Raw genomic sequence first — 26,679 nt, 5'->3', positions numbered from 1 at the left:
TCTAAGAAGAAAACAAAATGCAGGCATATCATAGGAGTTAAATGCTGTTGCTTTGAAAACAGCAATGTTAATGTCTGTATTATTGCATTTGCTTGCTGAGAGATCTGATTTTTCTTTTTTTTTTAAAGCAGCTCATTGAGACAGCAAACTGATGCAACATCTGTATCTTTTCTTTCCCTGCCTTCTTGCTTTAAAAATGTACAGTAACTAGTTACATTTTACAATTTGTGTGGTTTCCTTTTCTTCCTCCTACAATCCCAAAATATGATTTGGGGTTCTTTTAGAGAGCCTTTTTATAGTTATGACTTATTTCATATGTTACTGCTTCTCCAGTTAGTTTTGAAAGGCTTTCAGACAGAATAAGTTAGCAAGCATGGTAAAATTGCTGTTTTCTGAGGTTATATATCTTATGACTCTCAGAATTTATTTTTCTGAACATAAGTTGCATTTTTTGCTGTGGATACACATTTTCAAGAAAGAGAGACACAGAATGAATCTCTACCATTCAGTAAGTTTGCTGGAATGGCAGTTTACTGCTCAAATACAACGGAATATTAAATTATCAGAAGTTTTAATAAGCATGTGACTGATCAATCAGAGCTTAATGCTAATTTAACCTTTTTGTTCCGTGATCCTGTATCGTATCTCACTAAAAACATCAGCAATTAGTAGTGGTACACAATACAAGTTTAAAGGAACAAGTTTGGCTAAGAGAACAAGCCTTGCCTCAGTGACTCAGAGCTCAGTGTGATAGGATATATAGCCTTTAGGCAGTGTTTCTTGAAGGTATAAATTTAGAAAAGACTGATCAACGTGAAGAGGGAGCTCCCTGTGCCAAGCAAGGCCAGGTATCTCTGCAGTACATTACAGTCAAAGCATTTAATGTCTCCTCATCTTCAAATAATTTTTAGGCTTTTAGGTGCACAGCTACTAAAACCATGCTGCTGAAGGTGTGGTTGTGTCTTGGTCATCAAATCGTTACTCTTGTCATTAAACTGCAAAAGGTATAAAAAAAATATGTGACTTGCATACTCTCAGCTTAATATTTAGCGGATGACCTCCTTTGACAATTGCTCTCTAAATGTTGGAGTGAAACAGAGCGCACCTCTAAAAGTTGGAAACCATTTTCAAGGTGATCACCATACAATATCCAAAGCATTTAATGTAATTTGTCCTGGAACATGGGACACCTCTGATGAGCCTCATTGGAAAGCAGTTGTGACAAATGACCTAAAGTCTTGGAAATGGCAAAAAGGGAAATGGAAGTTATAATTTGATTTATAACAGTTTCTGTTAGTTGAAGTACTTTTTTATGTATAAATGAATAAATCACTGCAGTGCTGAGGGAAAAAAAACCCAAACAAACAACAAACCCCAGCCCACAAGTTACATGTAGGATGTTTCGTTTATTTGTTTTAACTGAAGGCCAGGTTAAAGATTTGGAAATGCACAGTAGGTTTGTTGTGGGACTTTGTTTTTTAAAAGACATTTCTCTGGTCAGTTTCTTTTTGTAGAAGATTTATGATGCTAAATTAGCGCTATATTATAAACCATGACAAATCAGATGAATAAAGAAAATTGAATTTGCTAACCTTTAATCATGTATAAAAACAGCATAAAATTTCGAAAGATTGAACTCTGGTATGTACTGTTATTTCCTTGCATAATTGAGTTACAGAAATATCGCAGGTGTCTGTTAAGTTTGTTCCTGAGCTTTGCAGTATTCCAGTAAGCATAAATATATTAGTCCCACAGAAAGCTGTGATTGCCGTGTTGTTCTTACAGTAAAACTCTGGGTTGTAATGGTGATTCAGTACCTGCCTTGTCTTAATATAACAAATGTTGCACTTACAACCCTGCATTCCACTTTGTTTTAGATTTGTCCTTTCAAGTTTCTGAAGAGTTATTTCCAACAGGGAGTTAATTTGTTGTAGAAGTTTGGTTCTCATTTTGCATTTGACATAGAATTTTCATAAATTTTAGTGTGAATGATGGTGTTAGTATCTCCAGAGGTACTCACCAAATGAGTTTATTTTTATTTTCAGTGTATAAAAGAATTATGTTCACTGCTGCTTAACCAGTCCCTTCTGCTGCCGTCCCTGAAACTGCTGGTAGAAAGCAAAGATCAAGATCTTCACGCTGTGGCACTGGAGCAGATAACAGCTGTTGCTAAGGTATGAGCAGTTGAATTAACCACCTTTCAGAGTTCGAGGTAATAAATTGGCTCTTTTATCTTCATACAGTAAGCAGAGACTATTGAGACCCTTATCATTATAAAAAGTTTCCACAGCTATTGTCTCCACGGTGAGTAGTAACACAGGGCTACTAAGATCTTTTATATATATTTGAGGTGATTAAAACTCATAGTACTTCCTTTAAATTATCTAATACGGTATTTTGAGTCAGTGTGGTAGAGCAGAAATTATTCTGTTATATAAAGTAGATTGTTATCTCTGTGTTAATATTTTAGCACTTTGGGTTTTTTTTAAAGTGATAATAGTACAGCAGATGAGTTTGTTTCTGACAAACGTGGCAGTTTATATACATGTGGAGAGCTGTTGCATCATGGGTTCTGTTGTGGAAAAGTTGAAATGCAAGATGGTATGTTTGGGGACTTTCATGCAATTCTAAACAGGTTTTGTGTGATACTGTAGCAAAGTTTCTGGGGGAAAAAACCACCTAAAGGCTACCTTGTTTTCTTTGGACAAGAACTAACAGACATGACTGTAGTTTTCATTTGTTATATAAAGTTACATTACTCCCCTCCCATATTAACTTTTCAATTAAGAAGGAATAACTAAAAAGATGAAAGCTAGTCTCCTAGACAAAAGCATTATATTATCTTTTATCTTATCTTCTGAAAACTGAGCTGGGTTTAAAACTTCTTGAAGCTCTTAATTGAACTTGTGCGTGTACAACTTGACTTCCTTAGAGTGTATGTTAGCTATGGCTTATGATCTGGCATTCTACCACAACAAAAGAGAAGGGAGGTATTGTCTGAGACCTTTATATGAAAGGGAATGGCTTTCTTGTCTGGCTAAATTAACTGCATTGAACATTTCCAGAATTATAATATCTAAGTAAAAAAAACCTCATCTCTAATATTTCCCAGCTGCACCATATCTTAAGGAGCTCTTGGTTGCGTATTTCAATATAAAATAACAATTTGTCATAAATTTCCCATCTGCTACTTCAAAATGAAGCTGCCCATATGGGAACAAAAATGGAACTGTGTATATCTTTTAAAAATAAGCATCCCCAAACACAAAAGCTTTTAAATTGTGAATTGTAGGAATTCAGATTGAAATTGTAACTCTTTTCCAAGATGCACAAAAGCAGCAAACATGCCCCTATTTCTGCATAAGCCTTCTAGGGCAGGCCCTCTGCTCTAGTTATATGAATGATAAAAATTTTTCAGATTCCTTGGTTGCAATAAATGGTGCAATCCTATTCCCTACTTTCACACCATCTTCTGTTGCCTAGAAAAGATAATTCTGCATCCTGCTCTTACCCTGGATTCTCCCTTAAGTCTGTCCTCCTCATTTATTCCTGCTTATGTGCTGTGTCTCCTTATTATGCCACACATTGTATTCCAGAATCTTTATCTTTTTGTATCCATTGAATACTTTGAGAAAGGATTTCTCTCCTTTCTAGAACACAGCAGTGAGGACCAGCCAGAGAAGCAACAGATCTGGAAGCACAGGCTCCATCTCAGACACTGCTATTTTTCCTTCCAAAGGACTTGGTTACCAAAATAGATGAAGTACCAGCTTTTTGAACCTGTTCTCTATGAACATTTAAAATGGTAGCATGGAAGATGGCAGGGTGTATCATACATAATACGTATCTGCTTGTATGAAATTTCCAATGCCATAGTTGGCATCCAATATGAACTTGGAGTATTTCCTAGTTCAGTTTGGCATTTTCAGTAAAGAACCACAGGTTTTTATGAAGATGTGCCTGTTCCCTTTTCTTTATATAAATAAACCACAAATTTTATGCAGAACATAATTTTATAAATATTAATCACCAATATAATAATCTCTGAATTTTTTGATAGTTTTCTTTTACCACCTGCAATTTCAGATTGTGTCTGCAAAACAAGGCTTTTTTTGTAACTGTTTTTAAACAAGAAGTTCTCACTGAAAAGCAAGCAGAGATCTGATGGATGTATGCACTTTCTCACTTACATGTTCTTGTTAACCTTTCAAAATTGACTTTTTTGTTATGGTGGAAGCTGCTGTGTGACTCGCTCTGAAGCTTGCCAGTGGGAATTTGTGTCCAAGTACATTATATTTAACTAATTTTAAAGCATAATTCTGCGTAGTAGCACTTTCTGAATGGTTACTAATTGTATTGCTCTCGTAACTGCCCTTTTTGTTCTAATATGCTACAACTTTTGGTTTTGTACACCCTAGGTTGGTTACTTTATATTGGAGTTTTGGGACCAGGAACCATATTATCTTTTTACTAATATAAAGCACTTTGTACACCTGTGCAGGCGTAAATAATTTTCTTTTTGGCTGCCTTATGCAGGAGACAGCTTGATAAGCTGTTCTAATTTTTCCTTTTAAGTTCATGACTAATTTGAGTGCATAGTTCTGTAAGACTGCTAAATAACTTAGAAGTTTCAAAACATTTAGCTTTGGTCTAATGCTTCATCCTAAGTCAATGAAAATTTACCTATCGACTTCATTACATTGGGCAAAGAGCTTAGCCAGGACCTTGAATGTAACATTCCACTGCCAGTGTTAGAAAAGCAACTAGTACAGAAGAGTGCCATGCTAAATTTAGAAGCTGTTCTTCCATTGTTTGGAAAAGTATCTCTTACTCCTTGTTGTATATGCATCTCTTATGATTACATTAGTTGGTGTTGTACTAAAAGTGCATATATTGCTTAGCTGTGTCAATGTTGTTTCTCCAGTATAATTTTGTATGCATACTTTTTGCGTTTTAAAAACAGTATTCGGCCTGTTAATGTTCTTTGTAGAATTCTTAATGAATTTTTCATAGGAAGCCCATTTCTGCTTACATTAAACAGGAAAAGGACAAATAACATCTGGCAAAGGGAAAACATAGCCATTGATTCCCTGACATAATGCAAACACAGCTCACAAACATGGCTGTGAGAAAAATACAGCACTGGCTTGCTGATACGATGTATTAGTTAGCCATTTGTTGTATGTTGCTGACAGCTTTATGGATGTTTACAGTTAAGGATGATGCTGAAGTGCTGATACTAAGAATTGTATAGCTTTTGCCTGTAATAAAACAACCAAGATTTTTGCAATTCCAAAAAAGCTTACACAGACCTCTCTTTTTATTGCGTATCTTTTTATAAACTGTCACTTGTCTTTTTTGGGTAACAGAAATAACTATACTTACTCTGTGGTGTGTGAATAATTTTAAAAATTGGTTTCCTTAAATAAGTTTATTACTGCCAATAGGGCTCAGTTTGCTCTTAAGAGTCAGATTGTTTTTGGGAAGGGTTTCAGTGTTGTCTGTTCACTGGGTTATCTTCAAAAGTGATTTTTATACTTCTGACAGAGCAAGTAAATATTCTGTTACCTGTTGGTAGTTGTACTGTTAAAACAGCTTACTAATGGGGCTTAATATAATCAGTGAAAATACTTCTTCAGTCAAGGCTTTAATAGAAATTAGAACTAGATTTTTTTTTTTTAGTTAATCTAAAACAATACCTTAGCTCCATTTGCATACTATACTTTAGATGATGAAGTACTGATACCACCTTTGCAACATGATTTATTGAAAAATTTAATATGAAGAATCATAAAGAATGTGAAATAATGGAATTTCGAGTGTTCTCCAGTGTCTTATGCCATTTGTGGCTACTTACTTGATGTGGCTTACCTTTTAAAAGAAATCTTGTTGAATTATGTGTATATAAGCTAATGTAAGCTAACAGTAATTATGGTGAAATATCTTTCTTTAGTTTGTTTTTTCTAGACTTTATTTATAATCTCTCTGTTTTCTTCTCTCCCCATATTTATCTGTCCATAGCTGTAGACTCCAATAAGAAAATAAATAAAAAGCATTTTTATCTCCAGTAGTAGCAGAGAGCTAATATTTAGGGAAGTAGCAGGTTCAGTTCTTTTCTGCTGTTACATCAGCAGCAGCTCTTATCTTCCCATTAGTATCCATATTTCTTAATGAATGGATTTTATAATCCATAAGTTATGGATGAAATCCTGTCTGTTTGCTAATAGCAGAATCTCTAGATCCCTGCACAAACAATGCTGATGGGGAATTGCCCAGACCCTGACTTGCCTCTTAGTTAAGCAAAAGATAACACCTGACCTGCTCTTGCTTATCTGAATTTCTCACTGTAGGAGGAGGGGTTCCCCCCCGGCCCCCACAAGATATGCTGCATCATAGCAAGTATAAGTACATTGGCCGTGTAGGCTGTATTAGCAACCAGAAAGAACACTGGATGCTGATATGCATTCATGATCACATGGATTTGTGGAGGCCTCAGTGATTTATAAGTGAAGCCTTTTACATGTCTTAAGTTCCTCTTCCGAGTACATCAGAAGAGGTGCCACCTGTAGCAAAACAGATCTTCACCGACCTATTTCACACACAGGCTTTCTTAAAACCTGCAGGCTCCCTGTCTCTGCACGCCCAGGGGACCTGCTGCCTTGGTAGAGCTGACGCCTCAAGCCTGAGCCTATTTGCAGTTCATAATATTAGTGTGCTGATGGCAAAGCCCCAGGCAGGCATGCTTAACCCTTACTAATTATGCACTGACAGCACCAAGTTCAGTGTAAGACACAAACTGCCATTCTGATTCAGAAATACAGCAATCAGCGCAGGGGTCAGTACGGGTTGTGCAGGGGAACAGCTTGAATCCCCCACCCTCTCTAAAAGCAGCACTTAGCAGTCTGGGATGAGGCTTCTTCCCATCCTGCTGAAGATGTGCAGAAAGAGTTGAGGACTCGTGGAGAAAGAGCGTAAGTGGGTCCTCACTTCTGTTGACAGAAACCTTGCTCTGAGACGTGGTTTTCCATCTGTAGATGCAGATCCATTTATAAATTCTGCATGAAAGAGACATTTGATAAAATGCACAGGCCTTATTTGAAGCAGAGTGCCGTAGCGCTGCTTCAGTAGAAATGAGTACATCTGTTGCAATAATCTGTTTCTATACCATCTCACTTTCTAGATGAATATGTATGTCTCTAGCAGGGAAGGGTATTGATCATCACAGTCTAAAGGAGTGAGCTAGTCAACAGAGATACTGCATGAATGCTTACATCTTGAAAGTAGATTTCAGCCAAAACCCAAAGAGATATGTAAGTCAAAGGAAAAAAAGTTTGGAGTTCCTCTCCTCAGTGTAATTAACTCCATTAGTTCTTTTACTTGTACACATGTGCATTGTGTGCGGGCATCATGCTAAATCTGCATGGTCAAATCCTACTGAAGGAGAAATGGATATGAAAAACTAAAGCTGCTCCCATTTAAGCCTTCCAGAAGTAACACATTTTACACCAATGAAAAATTTAGCACCCTTAGCATGGAAGTCTAGATGGGCATAATGATTTTTCTCCATCATATATACTCTGAGTTTGTCATTATTGTGGTTTATAGTTTATTCACATGTTCACACAATATGGAAAGTGCTTGTGTGTTAATTTGTGTGGAAGACACTTGCACCTCTGAGACTTGCTTAAACTGCAGTCAGCTGCATCCCATATTGCTGGAACAGTGTTTCTGGGATCAGCGATAAACTTTGGTGGAACCAGTGTTTTAAGGCTTAGTTAGGGTCTGGGGATAGCAAGGGCTTTTCATATGCAGGCAGATCAGTGACTCATTGATAAGATCCTACCTCTGCTGTCTGCCCAGAAGCAGCAGCTTTTTAACACAGGAATGGTAACGTTGCTTTTTAGTAGTTGTCTTAATTGGATGTTTAAACTAATGTTTATGTGCAAAAAAGATCCTTCTTCTAAAAGAATTTGTTGTTACTTCAGAGGAAGTTCTTTCCCCTGAAGCTAGCTGCAAATTTCTTATCCACTTCAGTGCAAGGAGCTACCTGGTATTTCCTCATGAACTCTGTGTTCTTCTACATGGAAATGTAATGGTGATTCCTCCAAATAAGATGCCAAATCTTGGGAGTCTTGGAATTCCATGCATTCAAGAGAAAATCATGTACTTTTGCTGATACATGCTTTGAACATCCTGTTTCTGGTTTGACGACCTGTATAGGAAAATGGGAGGGAGTAGTCTCCCGCAGTAGATGATCCATGTTAAATGGCGTGCTTGATATCCCACAGTGTTGTGTCTTGAGTAGGTAAGAGTTGTTTTGGTTGGTTGTTTGGTTGGGTTTGTTTGTTTTGTTTTGTTTTGTTTGTTTGTTTTTACCAGGACATTTGGTTTTCTAGACTAATAGATTATAGTTTTGTTCGATCTATCTGGAAAATAATTACAAAACCCACCCCACAAGTGCAAACTGACACTGTTACATGTTACTAAGAAATGGGTGTGGAAACTTTGTGGGACAGAGAATGGGGTTATAAGGAGTGCTTGTTGCAGCGTGCAGCAGGGCAAGGGGTGGATGGAGCGCATTGCACATGATTATGGGAAAGCAAAGCTCTGCACTGTTTCACTTTGAACTAAAACAGAGAGACAAGGAAACTTTAAATGCTGTCCTGAAACGAATCAGGGTTAAAAATGTTGTGATGCTAATTAGGTAAAAAATTGCTTAATTTCAACTGTCAAGTCTTAGCTCCAAATCTAGCCACATTCTGTAGTCCTGTGTGGCAGTTTAATTGGTCTTCAAGGGTACCAAATCACTGGATCAGAGAGTCTTCATTACTTGCTGGTACCAACCATGTAAGATAATACATCAGTTTTACAGAAAATAAAACCAGAAGCTAATCAGACAGATTTTTTTTTTTTTTTTAACTGAGAGGTTGTTTTGTGAATGTAGCATAATTTGATTAATTTATTTCTAACTTGATAGGATATAGTCATTGAAAACTGACTATTATCTATCCCTCCTTTGGCCAGTATATTTTTTTATTGCACTTCTTGAAGTGGTAAGTCACCTAAGCTGATTAAAACAACACTGCATTTCAGGGAACCCAGGAAAGACATGTCAAGATCAACAGAAATAGAATTTGAAGTATTCTGTAGTGTTATTCGTAAGGCTATAGACAAGACTTTCAAGAGGATACTTGCTCTCAAGTAACCGCATTTTTCTGAGGCATCCAGGGTGTCTCACAGAGGAAGCAGCTCTGTACTCTACATCTTCTAAGAATGTTTCCTTCTAAAAGTTGTATTCTTCTGAAAATCTCATTCTTTCTGTGAATGCTGAAACTCTGGGAAATCTCGCTGGGTCTGCAAATGTTGCCTATCATATTAATATGTGGTATGTAACATATTGTATTAATATAAGGTGACAAAAAATTAATACGCTGTGCTCTGACTTTCCTCAGAGTGTCATTCTTGATGTGGAGGTAAGTGGCGTAGTCTGTTCTGCACTGGGGCTAAGAACTTGTGAAAAGTCTATAAAGCTGTTCTTTAAATCCTAGCCAGGTTGCTAAGCATCCTTATTGCCTGATTTTATGCAGGTCAAATATTTACATTATTGTGACAGAAACTATTAAAGACATACCTTTACATTTTCCGACATATGCAAAGCACGTATCCCTGTTGTTAATCCGTGTGGAATACTCATCTCTCTTTCAAGGTCGTGCTGTGCAGTTAGAACAGTCATGACATGTTCTGGTTGATGGATGTATCTGGTAATTTTTAATTACTTTAGATTTTTCTTTCTTCATAGGTTGATGATTCCAATTGCGATGCTGAAATACTTACCTTGCTCCTCAATGCCAAATTAGTGGTGAAGTGCATATCTACTGCTTTCTATCCTCGCCTTATTGACCACTTACTGGCTAACCACGGAGAGGGAGGCTGGGATGTAGAGGAAATAGCAAAACAACTTAAAGAAGCAGGGTTCAATGCAGAGGCCGGGTCCCTCTTGATGTCTCATCGAGGGACTCATCCAGCACTCAGGACTTTCACTACTGCCCTCCAGGCTATTCAGCATTGGATCTAAAAATGCTGGATTTATGCATTTGTCTGCCTTTTTGCTGGAGATCTTACACAAAAGGGAGAAATTGTTGTTCTAGTGAAGTAACATAGTTAGTTATTACCTATGTTTTGTACAAAATAAGAACAGCACACTTGCGGTGTGTTCTGGTTTCTCTGTCGCAGCTGAAATAAGGACACAGTGAATTCCCATATACTTTTAATAGTTTAAAAAAATTATTGGTGTGGATCGTATCATTCTCTTATGACTAGCAAAGCGTTGAATCTGGTAATCCTTTCAGATCGAAGTGTTAAATGGTTACACACTGACATATAAATGAAACATTAGTAAGCTGGCAGATTATATAGACTTTGTCTTAATTTCTGTAATTTACTCTTGTCATAATGTAAAGCTAATGTAAAAATATAACTATAAAGATATATGGAGCAAAAAAGAAATCACAACGAAGAATAATTTCTGAGAATTTCAAAAGCTTAAAATTTGGTATTGTGCAATGTTGCTATCCAGCTTTTGTTTGCAATAAATAAAATATTTTACATTCATTGTGGACTCTTTTCTTTCCTTCTTTTAGACAGCTAAATGTTTTCTTTATATGGCCCCTTCTTCTGTAATTCCTGCCTCTCCTTAGCAATGCTTAGTCATAAGGACAAGCTGAATTTTTCTGTGCTTGAAGACAGTTCTAGTCTTTGAGGCTTTTCTCTCCACAATTTGGGAAGCGCCATCTCAGATCCTAAGCACTTGTTGATACCTTTTGTGAATACACTTTCAAAGTATTTTACTTACATTTTTCCTGAGTTCTGAAAAATTCCCTAAGTGTGTGTTTATTTCCAAATGTCTGTCTTAATAAGGCAACGTGTTTCTGATTGTTTTCAGAGTTGTTGGGTTTTTTTTAACAAGGGGACTGTCTGTTTATTACACTGCATTACCAGAAGGGTTTGATGTTACCATGTGTTTACAGGAATTTGTTATTAAAAATAGTCTGTAAATGTTTTGCCTAATCTAGTGTTCAGATCTGATGTTGATGTAATAATGTACAGAAACATTATATGTAATATCCGTAAGATACTTGTTGGAAGCAATCTCTAGAGGTAATGTAATGTAACCTCCTCCTCAAGGTGGCATTCATTTATTGTTGGAGCAGATTGCTCAGAACTGTATTCAGCTGGGACTTGAAAACCACCAAGGGTGAATGACCCACTGCTTGGCTGTCCCCATGTTGAAAAACTTTTTGACATTTATCCTCTTGTTTGAACCTATCTTAATCTTCTGCCAATTGTGTCTCATCCTCCCACCATGCACGCTGTGAAGAGCCTGGTTCCATCGTTTTGATAATCTTCTTGTAGGTATTGCGTCCCCCCACAGCCTTCCCTCCTCAAAACAAACAAAACCCAGAAGAAGAACACACAAAACAATTGTAGTGCAGCTCACAGATGATTCAGCTGGCTGTGCCATGCCTACAATACGGAGGTCGGTGATGGATTCCATTAACACTGGTAACAGTCAAAATTTGGCAACAGAGGGATCCAGTTCAGGTGCAGTTGGTCTGTGCTTCAGTAACAACACTTCTCTGAGCTTTGTGCTGTTTGGAATAGCCAGCCCCTTCATTATGCAATATAGTAAAAAGCTGACTGTTATTGAGATAGTAGTGTCTAAAATCTTCCTTTTTCCCTAAATGTCAGCCTAAACCATAGAGATGGAAGAAGAAGAGGTTAAATGCTTGAAGTAGCTATTTCATTGCCCATTTGTATTACTGAATTCTTTCCTAGATGTCAGCATTTAGAAATGGGTGATGACATTTCTGGCACTAAAACTGACTCTTACTAGCATTGTCTTTGACGTGGGATCTGCTTTGTTTTACCAGCTTTTACTGACACTGAAAATTATTCAGATGTTAGTGTTACTTCCCACCTTACATAGGACTCTTAGCAAGATTTTTAAGAATGCTTTAATTCTTCAGATTGTTAACTTATTTTTTTTGTACTTGGTGGTCCCAGCTGTCCTTCAGTATTTTACAGAAGGTTATCTCATCCATGTATCTGACAAATATAAATCAAATGTATATCATTCAGCTATATGCCTTAATTCTGTTCTCTTATGTTAGCAGTCCCAAGAGGCCCTGACTAGTAAAGCAAAATATATTGGAACTGCAGAGAAAAGAAAGGAAAAATTTAAAAAAGGCAATGTAACTGGAAATCGGTAGATGCGGGCAAACCACAAGGCATACCTCCAGTGAGAAAATGGATTACTCTGTAGAAGACATTTCTGTACCTCATAAATGGAGCATTTTGGTCTGTCTGCATGTTATGTTCTGAGGTTAGTAAGTTCAGTGCTAGATTTTCTTACCATTCTCATTCCGGATCATGAAAAGTTTGTGTTTAGTGTCACTTTAGAGCTGAGCTATAGATAAAGCTCTAATGAGTGTTATTGATCTTCTGTCCACTTTCTGTTTTGCTGGCATTACAAATCCATGATAAATGTTTTCCTTGCAGCCAGGACTACTACCGATTTATTCTGTATTCAAAACTTCCATCTGTAAGGAACACACTTAGTTTATACATCCAAAACAATCAGCCTATATCAGTGTATGTTCCAAATAAGGGGGGGGGGGGGGGGGGGGGCAGCGAAGGAAGAGGCACGTAACAAGGATATCTGTATTTCGGTGCCAGCCTTTTCATATCTTTTGTGTTGCATAATAATATTTTGGCTCTAGGAGTGATCAAGATATGTTAGTGAATGCTTTTTTGTTGGGTTTGGATTTTATTTTGGGAGGTGGTCTTCAGCAGGGGGGCGGTTGAGGGGTTTTTGGTTTTGGGTTTTTTTTATATTTAAGAAACTCACCTTGGTATTATTAATAGTACTTAAGATGCTGAGCAGTTCACTTTTGTCTGCTCAATTTGCATTTGGGATCTGTTCAGAATACAGGTGACTTTTTTTTATTATTATTTTTTTTATAGAAAATCTAAAACACATACATGCTCTGGAGATGCTTGCGCTTCCAAAAGCAGGTGAATAAAGAGTTTGGTGAATAAAGAGTGTCTCAAAGAGCAAGGCTTCCTAGAGCAATTAATCCTCTTTTGCGTGAAGAACACTGATAGTGTTTGTATCTTTGAGGAGATTTTTGCTGTGTGGTATATACAGCAAAGCACCAAAATGTCACCTTTTTTTGGCTAAGTAGAACCAGAGCTCAGGGAAGAAAGATCATAACTCACAAGTTCTTCACTGGAAATTGTAAGTGGAGACAGTATGTCATTGCAACAGATGCAGAGTAGATGCATTTATAAACAAAACAGTGCAATTCAATGGGTGGGGTGGCTACATATAATTCGGATATTTTCCTTGTGTAATGATTCTTCCTGTGATTTATTGTTTGTGACATTCTGCACTGTGAAAAGACTTTTTGAGAGGATGGCCGTAGAATATGGATGCCTTCATCACAGGGGTAAGAATTTCTATGCTTGCAAAACCAAGCCATTTTTCAAGTTTGTTTTATTTACCTCTACTTTCCTTTCTGGGCAAGTATTCTGTGCAAGGTCAGATTTAATCAAACAGTATGCAGACAGTGACTGTGCCTCTGTTACTCACACATCAGGGGATGCTGGGTGAAACCTTGGGCTGTTTGCTCCTGACAACAATGGTGGGTTACCACCCAGGCAGTTCTCCAAAAGAGTGTGTTGCTTATGCAGAAGCACAGGATTACAGCAGACCACGTAGAAACTGAGGATTTAACCAGTGTTCGTCTGTCAGCGGGTGAGTACCAAACAAGAAGGCTCTCTAGCTGGAGAGCACTTCAAGGGCAGGGCAACACTGAAACGGCCACAGTAATTGAAGGAAGTGAAAAAGGGGGCCAAAGCAAGGATTTTGCTAGGGTTGTATTTCACTGCAAAACACACAGCAAGTAACATCTAACACCTTGGTGGTTTATTGTACTGATTGATGATAGACTGAGAGATTCTGAAGGAAGAGAATGAACACAGAACTAGAAGTGTTCCACCTCTGGAATGGATTTATTATTGTAGCATTGCCCACCATGCCGGCCACGTTTCCAACTTAAAGATTTTCAGGTTCAGAGTGCACGTTTTCAGTAAAGCCCTGAGACTCGTCTCGCTTCCAAGATTGTTTAGTTTGATCTGAATGTCCACCTTGACATAAACTTGTCTATCAGTAGAGCCACCTTCATTATTTATGTTTTGGTTTTCGTTTGTTTCAAATTATGTCCCTACTTCTTATATCAGAAAAAAAAAATGAAAAAAATAAATCACTGTCCACCCTCCCAGTTTTTGTGAACTTCTAATATACTCAGTGTTAGCTGTGTCTTTTCCAACCTGTTGAGTCCTAGTGTACTTAGTTATTTCTCCATAATCTTTGCTTTTTTGATTTATTTCCGTATCTTTTTCAGTATATTGTTTGAGTTATTAAAAGGTGGAGCAGAGCCATGCCTTGTATCAGGTGTTGTGGATACACCCAAAGGTTCACCTAGTGGCATAAAAATGTTTTTCAGTTTGATTGTTTAACTGTTACCAAGCACTTGAGATAGTGTTTGCATGGGATTATTTGGTTTGACCCTGAGCTTTCTTTCCACGTTGGTAGCAGTCATTGGATGTTACATTACTTTATATGTTTTTTTAACTTTTATTTTAAGATTATTTTTCTCATACATTACTGTAGTTACAGACTGAAGTCCATTTACCCGTTGATCACCCAGACAGTACATTTCAGTACTTTCAACAGTTTTTCATCCAGTCCTCATTCTTACTCAAAAACTTGTCTTCATCAGCACTCTTGGACACCTTTACTATTGGTCCCCTTTTGTAGACACAGAAAATAGTAAACTTGAGTCTCTTTAGCAACTGCCTGCACTTGAAAACAGCTAGCTCATTTTGCTGAAGATAAGGCACGTATCTATTCTGCTTTTACATAAAGGTCCTACAGGTGGTCAGAAACAGGCCCTTTTTAGCTTGGTTGAATCATCTGCTGACATGGTTGCATTCTCCACAAGAGCTCAGTGCCTTAAGCTTTCGTATATTCATCCTCAGTGATGCTCTGTTGCACTAGGTGGAGATGGAGTACTGAGTTTCCAAACTGAATGAGCATCCCATCGTAGGGCAGAAGACTTGAGCCACACAAGGACAGTCTCACCCTTCCACAGTGCTTAGGAAAGGCGTTTTTTAACTACAAGCAGTATTTTCAGTAGGTAATTAAAGCAGACAAGACTTCACAGAGAAAAAAAAACCCACACCCCTCTCCCAACCTCTCTGACTACCATGACAATCAGAAATATGAAAATCTTATTTACTTTGATTTTTTTCTTATAGTAATACATTTCATCTGTCCTCTTTTTTTCACTTGCTTTGGGATTGGCTAACAAAGGGGATGGCATGGTGCTCATGCTAATAACTATGCTATTTGAACAAAGCAGGGTATTTTATCATGTTGACTGAACCTTCATAGGGTAAACTAAGGTGTGCAAACAAGATAAAGTCTGAGGTTATGTCCAGCTCAGTCATTGCTAGATCTGACAAACTTGTCAGAGACTGCGCTTTCTGAAGCTGCCTGGGGGTGGATGGCAGACACCCCAACAACAGCTTCCCTGTTGCACAGCTGTGTCATTTCCAAACCCCAGCTTCCTGTATTGTTTATAAATACCAGATACATGACAGTGGAAATTTTTTATATATGTGGTGGGTTGACCCTGGATGGACAGCAGGTGCCCACCAAAGCTGTTCCATCACCCCCTCCTCAGCTGGATGGCAGAGAGAAAATAAGAGGCTCGTGGGCTGAGATAAGGACAGGGAAAGATTGCTCAGCAATCACTGTCACGGAAAAAGCAGGCTCGACCTGGAGAAATTATTTTAATTATTACCATTCAAATCTGAGGAGAGTAATGAAAAATAAAACCTAAATCTTAAGAACACCTTCCCCCTACCCCTCCCTTCTTCCTGGGCTCAACTTCAGTCCTGATTTTCTCTCCCTCCTCTCCACCTGCAGCTCAAGGGGAGCAGGAATGGGGCTGTGGTCAGTCCGCACTCTGCCCCTGCCCCAGCCTGGGGTCCCTCCCACGGGAGACAGTCCTTCATGGGCTTCTGCAACGTGAGTCCTGCCCATGGGCTGCAGTTCTCCACACGCTGCCCCAGCGTGGCTCCTTCCCACGGGGTCACAGCCCCCCTCGGGCACCCCCTGCCCCGGCGTGGGGCCCTGCCGGGCTGCGGGGGGGGAGCTGCCCCCCGGGGGCTCCGTGGGCTGGGGGCACAGCCTGCCCCGCCGGGGGCTGCGCCGCGGGCTGGGGGGAGCCTCTGCCGCGGCGCCTGGAGCACCCCGGCCGCCTCCTGCCCTGCCCTGGGGGCTGCACAGGCGTTTCTCTCACATGTTCTCACTCCTCTGCCCTGGCTGCAGTTGCCGTTGTGCACCGACTTTCTCCCCTTGGCCGTGTCACCCCAGGGGCGCTGCCACCGTCACTGACGGGCTGGGCCTTGGCCAGCGGCGGGGCCATCCTGCAGCCGGCTGGCGCTGGCTCCATCATCATGGGGGAAGCTTCTGGCGTCATCTCACAGAAGCCAACCCGGCAGCCCCCACCACCCAACCTTGCTACGCAAACCCAATACAACGTATAATCAATTTATATGCGGTTGTTATTGAAAATAGCTGTAGAAGCTGAAATACGTGATTTAGTCACTGGCTAGCATGCCTAGCTCTGGCAAAGCTGCGTATTAAATGTGATTCATTCTTCTGAAGATACGAAATGCTGAAATGTTTCCTGATAGCAGTTGGTGCAAGTCAGTCTCTTTTCTCAAGGCACAGAGGTAATAAAATACTGGACCTGGTGCACTATTTATAAGGCAAAAGAAGGAAACAATTAATTAATTGTACTCTCTGAAGGAAATAAGTGTTAATGGCAAAAAACAGTGTAGATAGACTTTAAAATAAAAAAAAAATATGTGATTACCATTAAAACTGAATTGTCTGCTTTAACGTGTGGTGTTCTCCCTCTGAAATCAGCATCTTCTACCAAGCTGTGCTGACACCCTGTCACTGGATGTCCTCTTAGCCTACCTTCCTAGGCTTCCCTTTGCTTGCAGGTGACAGGGAAACCAGCGTCACACAGGGCTCTGATTTATAGTCCAATGTCCTTTGCAACCCAGATACATAAAACTGCATGACAGCCTTTTTCTGCTGAGAATCTTTATCTACATAATGTGCATGTAAAATATTTATTCTAACGAGCAAAGCAGATGTATTCTGTTTAAAAAGAAAAAGTAATGCTTGAAAACAAATAAGCAGAAGGAGTTTTCTCTAAATGGGAGAACAATACAGAACACAAACTGAGAATGGAACCGGGGGGTGATTTTAATTAATCTGGTAGTACCATCTGCACTGGTTCTGGCTATAGAAGAAAAAAGACACAACGGTATCTGAATGCAAATTTCAGTAGTATGTATGTAAACTATATATATAGGCAGTATCCTGTATAATCTTGGAAAAGGAATGATAGTGCAATTTAAGACCCAGTCCTGGGAGTGTTTCTTTTGTCACCTCTTCAATTCATTTAAGCACTTAATGAGTGTTTGTCACAGTGCTGCTTTAAAAGTTATTTCTGTTAAAGACATTGCAGAGAAAAGTGGAGCAAAAACTAGCCTAGGCCATTTTGGACTTTGGCACTATAACTGCTACAGCTTTTCTGTAACAAATATGTTCCCAAGATGTGACTTTTTTTTCCCAGTCTTTGGCACTTAAACTCTTTGCTGGACACAAGTGGATGAAAAACTAAAAGTGATTGTGAGATATAGCTTCCCATATAAAGTAAGGTCCAGGTTGAGATGGTTCAAGATTTAAAGTTTTAAGTTTTGGGTTGATGTTGGCTTCATATCCAGGTATAATCTGTATCTCTGTAATGACTTGATAGTTCTCCAGATGAAGGAAAATCCTAGGTAAATATTTAAGTGGTGTGGTTAATTGTTTTTGATGATTTTTTTTTCTTGTTCATGATGATGGGAAAACAGCTAGCATGATCACACCAAACAGCTCAGACTAATTGTGGGATTTTCTAAAATATTTAACACATACACTTCAGGAGTCTGACGATCTTTGGAGAGGAATGAAAGTAGTGTATCTTGCTAGAAATGAGCAATGAGTAATGGTAAATGAATGAAGAGAACTACAAGCTACCATTTTTAATTAGACCTCTAGGGGGTTTAATTAGCTATTAATTCCTTATATACATAACAAAGTATGTGTAGCTGTGGCTCAGTCTGTTGAACTTCAGCCCTGAAAGGCAGGGAGCACTTTCTGAAGTGTTTCCTTGTTCGCTCAGCTGCTCACTGATCTCAGTGTATCCAACACCTATTGCAAAAGCCTCAAGGTCCTTAGAATTATTGACAGTGGAACAAAATGCGGAGCAGAATCACCTCTCTTTAAGTCCTCTGCTATTTCTGTGACTGAAGACACTGGCAATGTTCTGCATCTTTCTTCTTTGTTTTTCACAGCATATTGTAGCATTTGAGATTTTTAGCAAGGATTTAATGTTGGTCAGTGTTGTTGGGAGAGGCCTCAGACAGCATGGATTAAATATTCTTCCTTGCTTGCAGTACCAGTCTGATCTATTGTCCTATGGGTGTAATCTGTCCCAAAAAGAAAACCAGCTGGTACCAACAACTAACTTCCTTGGGAAGATCTTTCATTACCATGTTACTTATTGCAGCTGCTAGTTTCAGCTTCTGGTTTTAATCACAGTTCAATAATTAAGGATTAAATTTGCAGAACAGAAATCAGCAAGCTGAATTTTGTAATACTAAACCACCTCTACAATCCATCAAATTTCAAATCTACAAAGGTTAATCAGAGGAATATCCATAGACAAAGCAGCGTTGTAACTGTGGGGAAAGGCGTGGTGCAATTTTTGGCATCCCTAAGTCGGAGTTTGAATAACACAACCTCCAGTGTTTACCGAGCTGCTACTGATGATTACTGATAAGTGTCACACAACCATGTGTGGGACGTGGTGGTTGACAGCCAACATCTCAAAGCCCCAAAGCCCTACTTTCTTGATAAGACTGGCTTAACCCTAGGCCTGAAAGCTCTCCCCTCTATTAAAGACTAGTATTTAGCATTGCTGTGGAAAATAACATTTCAGGGTTGTTTGATGTCAAGAGTGTTAGCTTTCAGTTCTTGGAGCTGGCAGCTTTTCCAGCTTCTAAGAGCTGTAGATCAGTTTGCATTGCTTAATACATTTGTAAGTTTGAGCTTACAGGATTAAATTTCCCTTACTTGTTCTTTGCAGTTACTGGTTTGCTTGGTGAACTATAAGAAGTGAACTTTGGGGCAGATGAAGGAGGACTTTGTGGTTGCTTGTTCTTTTGCAGCATGCCAAGATTCTTCTTTATTGGCCTGGAGAATTTTAGCAGTTGTTACTGCTCCTGTAGCCCCACTGTTGCACAGTTGCAGCTTCTGACATTACCAAAAATTAAGCAATCTGAAGTGAGCCACAGTCTTTGTGTCAAAACTGTAACTGTAAGTTTATTAACATATTTTTGTACTCAAAGAAACATCCTCTTAGGAGTGACTTAATCCTACAGTCAGAAGATACGTAGCTCTAAGATGGACTGAACCAACCAAGACCTGAATTGCGTTCTGTCTTCCCAGTGACTCTATAGGATACCTTATTGATGTTATTTTTGTTTCATTTATGGGTGCCTATCCCAGTTCTTCTCCTTTGATGTTTAACCATAGCATCTCATGGTTTCAAACATTATGGGCCTGAAAGAACAGAAGAAGGTTGCTCTTTTCAGAGCTATTCCAGCCATTTGTGATGGGAAAATGAGTGAATATTGCCTGATTTTCCTTTTGAGTTACTTGTAGAAAGCCTGAGATTTTTGCTGATTTTTCTTATTTCACATATTCCAGTGGCAATTTTTATATATGAGTTTTAATTTCCAGATTACTTACCAAGACTTGTTACTTTTCTGTGCTTCTAGTATTTTTAATTAATCCAGTAATTTGGCTAAGAGGATTTTAAAGCCTAATACATGGTATTGTTTTGCTCCTGGATTACTTTAGCTAAACCTCTTTTGATTTTTCTGCAAGAGGAAGACAAGCTGGTGATAGAAGTGCATCAGAATCTGTGATATGTTATTTCCATAGATGTCCCTGTGTATAGCAGCAAAAATCTCCTTTACAGATGTTTAGAATACAATGAAAAGAGCTTCAGACCCCAGTGTTATGAATTGATGGCTTGTATCCTAAAGCATGTTTGTGAATCGTTTATGACTTGGCCTGGGAGAATACTGTGAAATAATCTATCTGCCAATAATCAGATGATGTTACACAGATGTATTAGCTCTGTGCTTCGATTTGGCAATGATTTCCATCTGGCCTGGAACTAACTCCATACGGTGCTTTTTCTTAACCTGTTAGGAGTGATAGGGCTTGTCCAACCTTCTGTATATAGGCTACCAGTGAAAAGATGAGTTAAAGCTTGTTCTCATAAAAGGGTGGACATAGTATCTGCTGTTCCTGTGGATAGGTAGAGGTTGACAAAACACTGTCCTGACTTCTCCTTTTCCACCTAGATCTGGTGATTTGTGTAAAACTAAAGTCACAGGTCTAAATGGTCCTAGGCAGAGAGCTGAGCCTGAGCTAGAAGGAGAGAGGCTTGGTCCCAAAATACATGGCCCAGCAGCGCAGCACTGAAAAGACCCATTTCCCTCTCTTATCTTGAACCTGGAGTTGCACCTGGAGGGTAGCCAAGGAGAAGCTGTCTGGAGAAGAGGTAGGCAGCAGGCAGAGTTATTCCTGGAGAACTTGTTCGTTTGAATGACCTGAGGATGCATGGTCCTCAGCCAGGCCCTTGGGTATGATGGTGGTCAAGAGTGGGGTCTGGAGAGAGACACAGCCTAGAGCTCCTGTTATAGTGGAGCTCCAGGGGTCTTTCAAAGGAATGTGTTGACTTCCTTGAGATTTCTCTCCTGAGATTTTTCAACTGGGCCAATGCTGGAGGTGAGTGGACTGAGGATCAGCCCATGCCTTAGGTTTAGATTTTTCCTTTGGGCTACTGATGTGGTTTATTGGTTAATGTCTTTTCAAGCTTAACCCCACAATACTATGATTAGATGGCTTCCAAACTGGTTGGTTTCCCAAAATGCAAACAGAAAGGGCATCCAGTGTCAGCTTGTGCACCATTATAAAATATTATAAAGTCCTGTATACTATGGAAGTCAAAATAGACATACCTGATTTTTGTTTGCCAATTATCTTTTTGTAGACACAATATAAAATTTCATCCCTAACAGGGAATAAATTTGCATAGGGGACATATCTTAAAACCCCTTGATATTGAGCATACAAGTCCACATTATAGTCCTGTAACATTTCTGCAGTGCAGAATGTGAAGCCCCTTGTCCTGTGGGCAGGGATTCCCCTGGGGTTTTGCCTTGCTTGATGTACATTTCCATTTCTGTAATCCTGTTAGTTATCCTACCTTCCCACCCCATATTCATCATCAACAACATTCTAGAAACTCTGTAGCCCAATTTCCAGTGAAAAGCCTTGGTGGGTTTTTTTTTTGACAAATGTGGGAAAAAGCTTTTCCTATTTAATACCGTTAAAAAATTCTAGCTCGGTCTAAGTTTTGTCAAGTATTGCTTTATCCTCATGCATCATGAGCTCCAAGATGCATCTGTCTCTGCTAAATGAGCCTTTTCCTCATAGCTACACCTAGACTTTACGATACTATTTTCTCTGACTTCAAATCCAAATTTTCATGGATATTCTGGTATCTTATTTGATGCAATTGTGCAAAATGCTTAGTTGAGGTAATGAAATCTGTTCTCTAGCACCCAAACCCTTGGAAAAACAATGCCCTTTTTAACTCTGGAGGAAGTGGCACACTGTATCCACTACCACTCTGCTTCTGTGCTATTTTCAGAGTTAACATGGGAAGAACTCAAAGTCTGATGCATTTAGTAAGTACCCAATCCTTGCCCTTAACATTCATTATTTTTAAAATATCTCTTACAGTCTCTTGTAAATAAACAATTGCAAACATATAGTACAAATAAATTCCCTGCAGAAATCAATCCTTTTTCATCCCAGTTGTTACCCAGAGAAAACAGTTAAAAAATCTTCAACACTGAGAAAGTCAATCCAGCGACAACAGACGTAAACCGGGCTCTGCATTACTGTGTATTTACCCTGCCACTCTGCTTCAGGGAGTGATTTGACAATAATAGAGGCCAAATTAGAAGCCATGCTAGGTACTCTCCACAGATAATTAGTCCTAGTACCTAACTGTCATCAGGCTGAAAAGCTTTGTTTTGTTTAATTTTCCTGTAAGTGTAACAGAAAAATATCCCTTTCTCAAACTTGCTGTTAGCATCTCGGAGAATACCTCAGTATGGCCTCCATTATTCTGACCTTTTATACCTTGGAAGGCTTTTAAAAAATCTTCTGTAATTCATACAAATATAATTCTTTGTTTTTTCTACACCCACACCCACTCCTTACTTTTTAGAACACCTCCTTTTGGTTTCTCCTTAATTTGTCATATTTTATTTGAAATATTGTACCATAATTACTGTCTTGTCAATACTTCGCAGAAAGGAATAGCTACTTTTCAAGGCCTTCCTGCAATGCTCCTCTACCTTTAATTCCAGAATTACTTTTCTCTGTACTCATGTTCTCAACTCATTTTGTTTGTGGTTTACTGTAACCCCAGCTACGTTTCTGTAGTGGTGCTGTCTAAACAGTTATTCTCATTTTTTGTGTTTACACCTTTAATTCATCTTTCTCAGGCATACCATCTTATTGGTTAAATTTCATGTTATTTCTTTGATAAGAAGCTTTAACCATGTCCTTGAGAGTCTTTAAGGCATTTGCAGCATCTACAAATTGTTTCTGCTCTATCAACCATATTATTACTGAAAATTCAGAATATAATTCAAAACCCATGACAGATCCTCCATTTCATCTCCCACCTTTCCAGGCTAAAAGTGACTATTAATAACTGTTCTATGAACATGTTGTTTTCTTATTATTTTCAATTGGTTGTGTAGGCATTAAATATTAACTTCACCTAAATGACATATCCTTAATTTTTCTATGTAAATGCCAGATACCAGAAGCTTTACTAAAGACAGAATGTGTATGTTGAATTACTTCCCGCTGCTCTGATAGCCCCGTGTATTGTGTGGCAACCTTTTGATACCGGGGGCCACGGGGCTGCTTCTGTGAGAAGCTGCCAGAAGCTTCCCCCATGATGATGGAGCCAGCGCCAGCCGGCTGCAGGATGGCCCCGCCGCTGGCCAAGGCCCAGCCCGTCAGTGACGGTGGCAGCGCCCCTGGGGCAGCAGATTTCAGAAGGGGAAAAAATATCTGCGCAGCTTTTAGAATATGTGAGAAACGCCTGTGCAGCCCCCAGGGCAGGGCAGGAGGAGGCCGGGGGGCTCCAGGCGCCGCGGCAGAGGCTCCCCCCAGCCCGCGGCGCAGCCCCCGGCGGGGCAGGCTGTGCCCCCAGCCCACGGAGCCCCCGGGGGGCAGCTCCCCCCCCGCAGCCCGGCAGGGCCCCACGCCGGGGCAGGGGGTGCCCGAGGGAGGCTGTGACCCGCGGGCAGCCCGCGCTGGAGCAGCTCCGGGCAGGGCCCGCGGCCCCGCGGGGAGAGGAGCCCGGGCCGGGGCCGGGCTGCGGGCAGGGCCGGTGCCCCCGCGGGGACCCGCGCCGGGGCCGGCCGGGCCTGAGGGGCTGCGCCCCGCGGGGGGACCCACGGCGGGGCCGGGCGTGGGGAACCGCAGCCACTCCCCTGCACTGCTGGTGGGGAGGAGGGAGAGAAAATCAGGTGTGAAGTTGAGCCTAGGAAGAAGGGAGGGGTAGGGGGAAGGTGTTTTAAGATTGGGGCTTATTTCTCATTATCTGACTCTGATTTGATTGGTGATAGATTAACCAAATTTCCCCAAGTCGAGTCTGTTTTTCCCATGACAGTAATTGGCGAGTGATCGCTCCCTGTCCTTATCTCAGCCTACGAGCCTCTTATTCTGTTTTCTCTCCTCTGTCCAGCTGAGGAGGGGACTGCTAATAGTGGCTTTGGTGGGCACATGGTGTCCATCCATGGTCAACCCACCACACCCTGTCAGGGAAGTAAATTTGATTGGTATGACACCATGTTTCTTAGACAATCAACTTTTACATTTCTTGTCATGTTAATATAATTACTATCTTACAAAACAATTGTCTCATATTTTCCATGCTTACTTTCAGGTGTCAGAGTGTGATTTTCAGTTCCCTAGTCAGTGATGTATTTGTACTTCTTTCTGTTTAAAGGTAGGTACTTTTTTTACTCTGGTACATCTCTTACCTCCCTTAAGCTCTTGAAGACATTTATTAATAATTTGGAGGTTGCTTTGGCTTGTTTCTTAAATCCATAGTGTTAATTTTTATGAGGTTTCTCTGTCTTGACTGTATCTCACTTACCTTTAACAAAGTCTTTTATTGTTTTGCTTGTTTTGTTATTGCCAGTTACAAATGCTAATTGTGCTGAGTAATTTTCCTTAGGATAATTGGAGCAAAAAGCCAGTTGCGTGGTTTAACCCCAGACAGCAACTAAGTACCGTGCAGCTGCTCACTCACTCCCCTCACTGCTGCGATGGGGAGGAAAATTGGAAATAAGGTAAAACCCATGGGTTGAGATAAGAATAGTTGAAATATAATATAACAACAACAATAATAATTAAAAAAATGTAAAGAAAAGGGAGACAACAAAAAGAGAGAGAGAAACACCCCCCAAAAGACAAGTGATGCACAACACAGTTGCTCAGCACCTGCTGACCAGTGCCCAGCCAGTCCCTGTACAGTAGTCAGCAGCTCCCAGCCAACTCCCCCAGTTTATATACTGAGCATGATGTTCTAGGGATGGAATATCCCTTTGGCTAGTTTAGGTCAGCTGTTCTGGCCCTGCTTCCTCCTGGTGTCTTGTGCACTGCTCACTGTCAGAGCATGGGAAACTGAAAAGTCCTTGACTGAAAGTAAGTACTGCTTAGCAACAACTAAAACCATCAGTGTGTTGTCAACACTATTTTCATACTAAATTTAAAAACACGGCACTGTACTAGCTACTAGAAGAAAACGAATTGTATTCCAGCCAAAACCCAGGACAGCACTGAATATTTCAGTTCTTCTCATCATCTGTTATTTACCTTCCTTTGCCAATGAGTGCTATATATATTGGGGGTTTTGTTTTATAAAAGTAATTGTCTATTATGTCTCTTGCTTGGTTTTGCTCCCTTTTTCCTCTTCACTACCACACCAATCTTCTTTTCGCTTCTGTTACACATAGAAATTTGCAGCTCTGCACTTGGATTATCTCTGATTTCCTTTTTTTTTTTTTTTGGTCAGTTTTGTTGAAGCAAATTGCCATTTCTTTTGTTCCCTAATGGGATCTTCTTCCTGATTAGTAATATCTAATTCACAGTCCACCATTGTGAATGGAACCTTGGTTCATATTTCTCACAACTCCGTTTTACTTGCCATTATATCACCAGTTGCTCAGTAATACAAGATTCCCCTGCAGCTTTTCACATTCAGGATTTTGGTACTCTGAAAATTCTGCTGTGTTGTTATGATCTTGCCTAGATCACTCAGGGTACACTAAAGATTCTAGCCTAAGTTCCTAGACTGAAAAGATCAACCCCTATATTGAGATAACTGACCACCTACTCATGACCTTTGTTTTCTAATTTTTATTATTTTTATTACCCTCCCTTTTTGCTGGATAATTGATGAGACAATTTCCTTTCTTATAACTTCCTCCCCCTCCCCCCCCCAGGAATCTGAAATTTATTATATCAGCCAAATCTCTGTGTCCGTATACGTTTTGACTCTTGCGAAGAACTTTTAACAGATTTGTGAGGCATGACGTCTCTTCATGGAATATTTCTGGCACCCAACATTAGACACCTACTGTGTAGATATCTACGAGTGAAGAAATCATCCTGTCTTTCCACAGAGAAGAAGAAACAATCCAAGATTGTAATTCAGTTTAACAACGTGAGTGAAATTCTGGCATTTTTTCAAATACTGTAATCTTTCCCAATACTTGATATTTATCTGTATGTCTGTTAACTACATTATTTTTAGCAGTTTCAGTTGTGCGATTTGTGTGCTACAAACACTAGCCTTACTGGTCTGTTGTTCCTTCAAACCTCTGTCTCCTCCCTGATTTCTTTCATGATAAGCACAGTTACAAGGAAGTTCAAGGAACAGGTTTAGCTTTTCTGCTATGGCTGTGTCTTTTCAGAGTACTTCTTTTACACCTTGATCGTCTACTAGTCCTAGAGACACTCTGATCAGGCTTTCTACTGGCTTTCTACTTATTTGAAAAAGTAATTACTATTTGTTTTTATGCCTTAAGCAACACATTTTTCTCAATGATTTTTGCTTACCTTATTTTTTTTTTCCCCGGTTTGTTCTTTTCTACTTCGTCTTTTGAACATGACTCAAAACACCATCTTATTTCTAGCAGCTTCCCTAACCTTGTGCTTCATCACTGTCAGCCATCTGGTCTTAGTTTCTATTTGAGGAACAGCTGGTTATCTTTTCAGCCTTTGGGATGGTGCATTTAAACAATCTTTAT

General features: G+C 39.7%; 1 protein-coding gene across 1 annotated transcript in view; it reads left to right on the top strand.

The window, feature by feature from the left end:
* The window catches only part of NBAS (NBAS subunit of NRZ tethering complex), a 186,875-nt gene extending 176,263 nt beyond the window's left edge, over positions 1 to 10,612 (top strand). The window contains exons 51-52 of the mRNA XM_080390504.1: positions 2,046 to 2,174; positions 9,800 to 10,612. Coding sequence (XP_080246630.1) covers positions 2,046 to 2,174; positions 9,800 to 10,075 — 405 coding nt within the window. The 3' untranslated portion in view covers positions 10,076 to 10,612. The remainder of the gene's footprint in view (positions 1 to 2,045; positions 2,175 to 9,799) is intronic.
* Positions 10,613 to 26,679: the final 16,067 nt, after the last annotated feature.

This window comes from Falco punctatus (genome assembly GCF_963210335.1).
Source record: "Falco punctatus genome assembly, chromosome: 5".
NCBI lineage: Eukaryota > Metazoa > Chordata > Aves > Falconiformes > Falconidae > Falco > Falco punctatus.
Note: the sequence above shows the minus strand (reverse complement) of the source record. Positions and strands in the feature narration are given on the sequence as shown.